Here is a 9,039-nt window from a genome sequence, read left to right as displayed (position 1 = left end):
TAGTTCGCAAGCCGAAGCCAACACGGAACCACACAGCCGCGCGTTAGCTTTCTCCACAGCGGCAGACAGCACCGTGCGGATCCTATACAGCATCTCATCGTCCCACACATCACGCTCGAAAGCCAGATAATTTGTTGCCGGCAAGGGCGGAGGTAACAATAGCGCGAGCTGCTTCTGGGCGATAGCAGAGGCGTATGCTGTAATCCGCGGGAATTCTGGGCAGAGTTTGCAGAAAACCCCTTTCATCCGCGCTAGGTCGGCTTTCTAATTTTTAGTGTAAAGTGTCATGTCTCCACCACTGCAGGCTCTTCTAGACAGGCTAGAGGCTGTCAAACCCATGTGCGAGCTAAGGAAGAGCCAGCGCAGTTTCGCCGAGCACGAGAAGCATATGGAGAACTGTAGTTACTCAGCCCGCCGTCTCCGTCGCCAGGCGCACAAATTTCGTCCACCGCAGCCAAGAGCGTCTTCAGCGTCTTGTCGGAGCCCAACTCCGCAGCAAGCAACTGTGGCTAAGCGACAGCGAAACAAATCTCCTCTTGCCACGCGAACTGTAAGCGACTGTGCCCGCTGAACAAAATAGCTACAACACCTTTCAGTTCGCTTCCGACCGCTTCAGACTTTTCCTGACGGGGAAAGGGAGCCAGAACAGGGGTTGTGTAGAAAAGCGTAGCTGAAGTAGACAGCGGACTTGAGATGCCCGCGGCTGCCAAGAACCAGCCACGTGACACACTCAGAGAAGGTGTAGGGCGTGAAATTAGACCGGGTGAGGAGCACGCCCGCGGCGGCCGGTCTCCTGTGTACGGAAGGACAACCGTCAACTACACTATGCAGGTTGCTTGACATCGCATTGTGTTCAGCAAAGTGTCGTTCCAGAGTGACTCGAAGCGGCGCGACTAATGTTCTCTTAGCTCCAGGGTTCAGACCACAAGGAACCCTTCCGTCTCCGAACCAGCATGCGTCTTCCAGAGTTCCTGGGGGACGAGTAAACACGGCACCGAGGCGCTTGGGCTGCTGCCGCGACAACTGGTTGATGGCAGCGAGCCCATATGATGGCCAGAAGTAGTTCCTGGTCTAAGTGATCACCTCTGCCCGTACACTGGTCGGTGGCCACCCCGCGACTCCATCCGCGGTTTCCTGCGGCCGAGTGGGGTCCTCGTTCCGTGAATCTGTGTAGTTTCTGGACGGGGAATGGCGCTAGAAAGCAAAGAGAGCGAACAATGTTTCGTCTAAAGGGCCGGTGAATTTACAGGATGAGTCGACCGGCTCGTCGCTAGGCAATAAAAACTGCCGCACAAGCTTCCGAATCAGGTGCTGCATGAAGGGAAGTTAAGGAAGAACACCTTACCCCGGATTCAGCGGCAGCACCGAATATTCCACGGCCTGCGATTGCATGGACCGGTGCGAGAGATTTTTGGCAGCCTTTTAGTCTGATGAACAAAACGCGGACTTTGCTTGCGGATTCTCTTGCAGCCTTTGGTATCTGCATCTACACGGACACCCGACACCGGTCCGACCTCAGCACGGTCCATCGGCCGGGGACCGCGGCGGCTGACAGGGTCAAGGAGCGTGCCGAATCTCCGAACGCGTGCGGAGACCATCGACGAAGACTATTGCCCCCCCGTTTCCCCTTGTCGATTCCAGTGGCAGGATTATGCTGTGTACCCGACAGCCGTGGTGATGGGAGGCAAGCTTCATCAGTTCACAGACAGAGACCTTGACTATCGTTTACCTCCGTCAAAAAAAACTTAGGACAGGTATGCAGTGGCTGCGGTCAGCTCGAATACCTTCGACGTGAGCAAACCTATATTCTATGCCGTAGTACGTACGAATGGCCACGTACTGCGGGAACAAAAATTTAAACTTGTTCACGTCCGGCTAAGTAAGCACGCCACCGTCTGAAGGGCTCTGTTGTATTTTCCGCCGCTGGTTGCTTCATTAGCCTCCCTTCACAATCAGCTTCGCTGCAGCCCCGCTTCAGTCTGACGCTCTTTGCACCCCGTTCATTCACGACGTCGGCGGCCACAGATTAATGAGCGACTTTCTTGCCCGTGTCCGCTTACTCCCTCCTTCCACAAAGAACGAGTAACTGATGACAGACTGGGCCTCAGAAAAAAGGAAGAGCTCGTCTTGCTGAAAAGTCCGGTCACTCGTGGCCTGTCATCGGATAGCCAATACTGCTACTGCACTCACGACAGTGTTTCACCAGCGTCCTACGTGTCCTTCCTGCCGGACCCTTGACAACCCGTAAGGGTCCTCATCCTGGTATCGGCTGGAATGCACGCGGGATCTCTCCATTATGGTTCCGCATCATGCGAGAAGAATAGGTACGTTAGTCCCGGTTACGTAATCCCAGATGAGGCGTACGGAGGCGTCTCGCAGTACGCTGGAAGACCCACGGGAAATTCCTATCAGGTATCGCGGTCAAATATCGGCCAGAAGCCAGTAACTGCAACACGGAGGCAAACGAAGACTTGAACACACGGGAGCCATTGAATTGTGACCTCAGCAACACTTGGACCCCGTGCGGTTTCTCCAGCAGTACTTCAATGACAACTCAAGCTGAAAAACCTAAAGACAGTTGAACTGCCTACTGTGGAGGGCACCGCTGGCTATTTCACTAACATCGACGGGAGACGGAATTCTTGACTGGCGGGCCTACGTGCGTCTTCATTTTGAGAGTTTCAAGTGACTTCTAGTCTCCTCAAAGACATTCCTTTTGCCAGCCTGTACTTTTTTGACACACGAGACCCGGTACAAAACTGGATAGCCCGACACGACTGACGTGTGCTCAGGGCGCCGAGTGTCATTCGAAGTGAAGTCCGCGTCACGTTTTTGCCCGTAGCGTTGCTGAAGGCGTGTGCAAACGCCTTCGGCAGGAGGGGAACAAACTGCCTTTCTCGACGAGGTCGTTGCACAAGGAACCACTTCCTCTCCCGGCTTCAGTGTAGTGTACGAATATGAAGCACTTCGCATTGGACCTGACGTAAAGGCGCCTCCTGATGACTGAACAAAGAATCAATCTCTCCACACAGACCCTGAAAAAGTCCAGCGCGACTGAATTGGGTCAACAGCAGCTACACAGCGCCCGGGTAAAGTACACTACCCAGTGTACGAGTGCACCGGTGGACAGAGCTGAGCGTAGTCTCTTGTTCCACTACGACAACCGCGTCAAGGGACTGCAAACTGAAACCAGCCGCCAGCGTGGGAGGAGAGAGAGAGGCATGGGTCCACGGAGCAGTTGTACCGTTCTGCGCCGGAGGGGGAGCGCCTTGAGACAGAAGAAAAAAAGTAGTACACCCTAACCTGTGTCACATTTTAATGATAGCAACTCTAGTCAACAAAACACACATTCAATGAAAGGCACTGCACTTCGCTTCAGAGAAGAGTGTTCCGCGGGCAAGATAAGAAGCTCTTCTTTCCTCATACGTGTAGCGGTCGGCAGAGAGCCAGCGCACGAAAGGCACTTTTATTTTTTGATTCAACTTTGGAACGGGGCATCTTGTAGAGAGCGACTCCTGCCAGAGGAAAATGCCTGCACGTCTTTCAATAAGGCGCGCTGCAGGCTTCACCGGGTGAAAGCATGAACCACACCTCACCAATAACCTATGCTTCTGGCAACAGAGAAAGAACCAAAGAGAAGTTTGGGGCCCCTGGTATCCTCCGGAGTATCTGTACAGTTCACGTCTATCAAACATCTTTTGCTAAACGCGGCATGAAACCATTCTCTCTTTGCGTCACGAAGAGCACCCGATGTGCATCCACACCAGCTATCTATATACACGTGCTTCTCTCCTACCGGTTTGTGGGAATACAGGCAGTAACAATACTGCAAAAGTGGATAGCAAACGAGATTCGTAGTCAGGTACTGCAGGCTGATCTACGCATATCAGACACGAGAGAACCGGTCCGTGAGTGACATTGTTGTATCTTCTTCTGCTGGTTCCTTCTGGTCGCCGCCATGGTGCCATGAAAGCACTGACGGATCTTCGGTTTGTCGCCCGACCTGAGCATATACTAAACCGTGCAAGATAGTCTTCCGAGAATATCGCATCTAATCACGTGGCACACTTTTGCTGCTTCTGTCTTCTCCGGTGGAGAAGACAGAAGCAGCAACAAAAGCTGGCGGAGGCCTCGAGAGTCTTTTTCAGGTCGATCCGGGCGCGCAGCAAGAACAGAGAAGGATAGGAGAAAAAGGAAGAGGAAGTGACGTCCGTGGAAGGATAAGACGAGGAGGTGGGAGGAGGCGGAGCATAAGGGGAAGCTTCTACAGCATATACTCTAGAGCGTATCCGGAGAATGAATGGACATTAGAATGAGAAGAGAAACCGACAGCAGAGAAGAGATAACATCCCTCTGTGCTTCGCACGTAAGTCTACCCTACCCACTCTTGCCTACTACTACATGATATCGGTAGCAGCTACCACTTCTTACCAATCGTGGTGAGTCATCACTGCTCCCAATTAGTCATCGGTTAATTTCGTTATTACTCACCGTTTTTATCTCTGTCGACCAAGGATACCACTTGGCTACCCTGACTGCCACTACTGCACTCGCGACCTCAGTGTCACATACCACGAAGGTGAGAGATACTTTTTTCTGTAAAGATATGTCCAGTTACAAGAACATAGGCTATATACAACGCTCATCTATACCTACAAACAGATAGCCCTCTACATAGTTGAAAGCCAGGAGACCTTGAAGACGAAGGGCGTGCACGCATGTGAACAAGAAAGCTGTCGGTACACATACGTAGAGAAAGTAGCATTCTCCAGCAAACACTCTTTAGCCACTCCTCTTGCTACACGTATCCACACCCATAGACCTAAGACTGCAGGCCGCATGTGAGAAAAGAAAGACAGAAGAGAGGACGAGGAAGATGGACAAGAGAGGGGATGACCGTAAGTGACTTGCACCATCGCCATCGTCTTTCTCTTCACTCCTGCTTGCTTCCCTCAAGCTCCACGTGGAAAACACAAGGACGGCAGAGGAACGGTCGAGAGCACAGACGAGCTTGAACGTTTCTTTCTACATATGAACACACCGCTTCGTCCTCTCGTTTCCTTCCCAACTACTGGCTAGTCTAGCTGTGCCTACACATGCAGTGGTATACACTTCCGACTACTGATATACAAACGTCTGTGCTGTTGACGTTAGACAAACGAACAAGCATCACCTGAGAGGTTTTGCGATGAAGAAGAAAAATCAGCCGAACAAGATGACCGTGACGAGGAAACAGATTTGATAATGACGAGAAGAGAACAGTATGGCAACTAAAGGAGGAACGAGAAGCTTCTGACAAGATCGAGGTGACAGTGAATACTCGGACAGAGAAACACTGAACTTTCTCCCTTCTTTTTCCAATTTCCGGGTTCTTAGGAAGCCCTAGCTCACCATCCGTTGCACTCTCTAGGATGTCGCCTCTTTCTTCTTCTCCCGTCGCTTCCCTCTTATTACACGTCTTCCGTTTCGGTCGCCATTGCCTTCCGAAAGAATTCTTTGGTCTCTCAAGTTTCTTGTGATAGTGCCTCGCGCCGTCAAATTTCCGCAAAAGTGGTCCAGCACTACTTCGACCTCCTGTCTGAGCCACACACGTTTTTTTGCACAAGCCTGTTCTTTCTTCGACAAGTCACGAATCTTGATGGTTGCAGCGTCGGCGATGCGCCACCGCGCACGCCACTTAGGGCGCCTGTCGTTCCGCGAACGAGCGTTGTAGGGTTCCGGTGTGTTTGTGGAATGACACGAAGAGGATACGTCAGTGGGACAAGGCCACTGACATGAAGAAACCAGAATCGGAGTGGAGTTGCACGAGCACGGACCGACGTGTCAGGTCCAGGGTGTGTCAGGTTGTGTAACGTGCAAGGCGGGTGACATGTGTACCATGTGCCTTCACCGTGCGAGGTGTGCCGTAACAAGCGAGAGGAAAGGACTAAGAAGCGATGTGGAGGATACATACCGTGACCCGGGACCTGCCGTCTCGGCCGGTGCGAGAATCAGGAACGTCGGTAGGATCCATCTCGTCGCGCAGTAATTCCCGTCAGAGCGTTTTGACCACCTATCATAGCTAATCTAAAGTTTACACTTTACCCTCGCCCCTGCGTGGTTTCGAGAGAGGCATCACAGCTGGCATGGCCAGTCCATCGCACACGACATTTCTGGTGCCGTGACCCGGGACCTGCCGTCTCGGGCGGTGCGAGAATCAGGAACGTCGGTAGGATCCATCTCGTCGCGCAGTAATTCCCGTCAGAGCGTTTTGACGGTCCTGCGTTCATTCCTTTTCCAAACCGCTTCGCTGTAGTAGGTTACTCCCCCCTTCGGTATAAGGATTCGGAAAGACCCAAGATGGTCCGGCCCTCCCCCAACCGAAGAAAAAAAATCCGGCACATATGGCGGCACACGGAACGGATACCGCCGGCCCATCTACATCGTCTTCGGAGGAAGAGTCGGTTCCGCCCAGGCGCACGCTGCCTACTGCGCAGCTTCCTTCAGAGAACCAGCCACTGCGACAGCAACTCGTGCGGACACTCTAGAACTCATGAAGCCCACGCAGCAGGCGTTGGAGGAATCTCGGGTAACAACCCAAAGAGTCGAGGACCAGCACTAAGGGGAGCGAAGAAGATTGGAGGACCAGCCTCAAGCGGCCACAGAGAGAGAAATGCGTGCTCAAGCGGAGATAGCAGAATCACGGGCAAGGATAACAGATCTCGAAAGACTCGGGGACAGTCTACGACAGACTGCCCATTCGCATAGGCCTGCACTGTCAACAGCGATTCATTTCGATCCGTTGCCTGCCTACCCTCTCGACAATAGCATGGACCCGCAGGAGTGGTTCATCAATCTGGAAACAAAAGGGGACTTCCTCGTTCGAGAAGATGACTGGAAGTTCGGGGCGCTGCTTAAATATTTACCCGACCAGTATCATGCGGAGTACTCCCCCTGCTGTCGGAAGTCGGCCCGCGGTACCAGAGGCTAAGAGATTACCTGATTACCCATCATCCGGCATACGGTGGCGACCCGATAGGATACGACGCTGAAAAGTTAGACGGTCTCACGAGCGTATGGGTCAACTCAACGCGAAAGAGGGGGTACCTGCTCAAGCTCAGGAACTTACAACAGAAGATGTGCACCATGCTACAAAAGCGAATGTCACTGTGAGACCACGAGACGTTACGCCGCGCCTACATGCGTGCACTCCCTCCCGGGATGTCGTAGCACGTTATCGCTTCTGCAGAAGAAGATACCTTGACTTTGGAGCAGAGTCAAGCCCGCGCCGAGGCCTTTGCGCTCGCAGAACAGATTCGTGAACGACAGGCTATCCAAAGCGCTGCGACCCCGTCCACCGTTCTGTTCAGAAAAGGCTCTTTCTCGGCGTGGCGAGGCCAATGCCACGAATGCGGAGCAGACGACCACTGGTTCAGGAACTGTTCCGATCGAACGAGAGCACAACGCCACAGAGACTAGGAGAGAGTGCCTCCCCTCTGTAAAATTTGTAAGAGAAAAGGGCACTTTGCCTCAGCTTGTTGGTTTAGGGATAAGCCCCAGTGCAGAAACTGCCGAGGCTTTGTGGAATCACAAGCGACTGTAGGGAAACAGAACTACGGCCTTCTGCAGAGATAAGGAGGAAACGAGATCGGTCGAGCAGTAGAGAGCAAGATCGAATGGGCAATCCCAAGTCGTAGTCAGCGCCCCGTGCGGCGGTCGCCGCAGAGGGAGTGGCGGGTATCACGGAGTCCGGCGTCCACCATTCGCTTTCCTCCCAGTCGAGGAGTCCGCCCAAAAAGGTTTCGTTCTTGTGCAGTGTCAAACGCGTGGATTGCTCACCTCAGTCAACAGTGGACCCCCCTCAGGATTCCCCGACAAATGTGAGCACCACACTGGCGAAACAGGAATCCTATCGTATGAGTGACAGAGTATGGGGAACCATTGAAGGTATCAAAGTAAGACTGCTTCTCGACACCGAAGCCGAAGTGTCACGATTTTGTAATCCTGCCTCCATCGCCACGAAATAGTGGCCCATTATTACCGAAGTGGCGATCGTAGACTGCACGGAGCCAAGGCAGGCATCCACGACCTGCCGAAACTCAGGTCATGTAACGACGCAGCGGAGAAAGTAGGAAACCTCGTGAACCCGCAATCAATTCTAGGGACCAGGAGCTCTCCACCGCGAGAGTAGCAACGCCGGAGGGCTGAAACCACGGTCAAGAGATCGATGCACCGACCGCGGAGATCGAGAATGGGCCGCCCACTCAGAAGGGTCCTCCAGCGACCGGAAATCGTCAGATCACGCACCTCGCGACCTAGTAATCACAAGACAACCCCAACGAGGCCATTCCAAGAGAAGCACAGCCCAGGGGGAGGCTCCCCTCGCAAGAGCGATGAGCACCCCCAGCAGATCGCCGAGGCATGGCCTACACCAGCTCAGGAAGGGAACGGGGCGCACCACCAGCAGAACAAGGAGATCGACGCCTCCTAGAAAAGGCTAAAAGAGAAAGGGGGTTTCGCGGGAACCTTTTAAGAGTGTTTGCTGGGAGCAAAAGTTTGTTTGGCTTGGGGGCAGTGCACGGTCCCGTTTTCGTGATCTAGAGCAGAGGACGGGGACTGCGCGGCGGCCTCCCGCGGCACCTAGGCCCCGCACCGCGTTGAAACTAGTCTAGTTAGATAGAGCAGAAGAAGAGGTATCTAGCGATACCTAAATTTTGCCGTACTTGCGAATTCAAGAAAATCGATATTTCGCTCAGAATGGCATAGGACCGGGGGAAGTGCCGTCTACCCCGCAACTCACGCGCAGCGAAGCACGATTTGAGCCGATTTCAGCGGCCAGAGCACTTTCGAAGCTAATTCAAGGTGCACTAGGCACCTTGTGTGATTTTAGGAGTTATCGTTGTTGTGCCGGCGAGGAACACAGGTTCCTCAGCGAGGAATGTGTTTGTGAGTTACAGTGCGTGCACTCCGGTTAGTACTCCTTGGGAGCCGGGTGCTGAGATGGCCCGGTTAGTACTCCCTGGAGACGGGTGCTCGGGTACCCCTGATGAAGCGGTGCAG

The 9,039-nt window shown here is 53.4% G+C and overlaps 2 protein-coding genes across 2 annotated transcripts; one reads left to right on the top strand and one right to left on the bottom strand.

Annotated features, from left to right (window-relative positions):
- Positions 1–286: 286 nt before the first annotated feature.
- CSUI_007429 (uncharacterized protein) lies at positions 287–1,749 on the top strand (the record flags this gene model as incomplete). Its single annotated transcript, XM_068067574.1, has 2 exons — positions 287–550; positions 1,471–1,749. The coding sequence occupies 2 exons, from the start codon at positions 287–289 to the stop codon at positions 1,747–1,749; spliced, it is 543 nt and encodes a 180-aa protein (XP_067920451.1).
- A 1,491-nt stretch (positions 1,750–3,240) lies between these two features.
- CSUI_007428 (uncharacterized protein) lies at positions 3,241–5,706 on the bottom strand. Its single transcript, XM_068067573.1, has one exon. The coding sequence runs from the start codon at positions 3,693–3,695 to the stop codon at positions 3,351–3,353; it is 345 nt and encodes a 114-aa protein (XP_067920450.1). The 5' UTR covers positions 3,696–5,706; the 3' UTR covers positions 3,241–3,350.
- Between the last annotated feature and the right edge of the window lie 3,333 nt (positions 5,707–9,039).

Source organism: Cystoisospora suis (assembly GCF_002600585.1).
Source record: "Cystoisospora suis strain Wien I chromosome Unknown contig_3928, whole genome shotgun sequence".
Lineage (NCBI taxonomy): Eukaryota > Apicomplexa > Conoidasida > Eucoccidiorida > Sarcocystidae > Cystoisospora > Cystoisospora suis.
Note: the sequence above shows the minus strand (reverse complement) of the source record. Positions and strands in the feature narration are given on the sequence as shown.

Coding starts and splice junctions, on each gene's coding strand:
- CSUI_007428 (XM_068067573.1), bottom strand. CDS start 3,695: ATGTTTGATAGACGTGAACTGTACAGATACTCCGGAGGATACCAGGGG.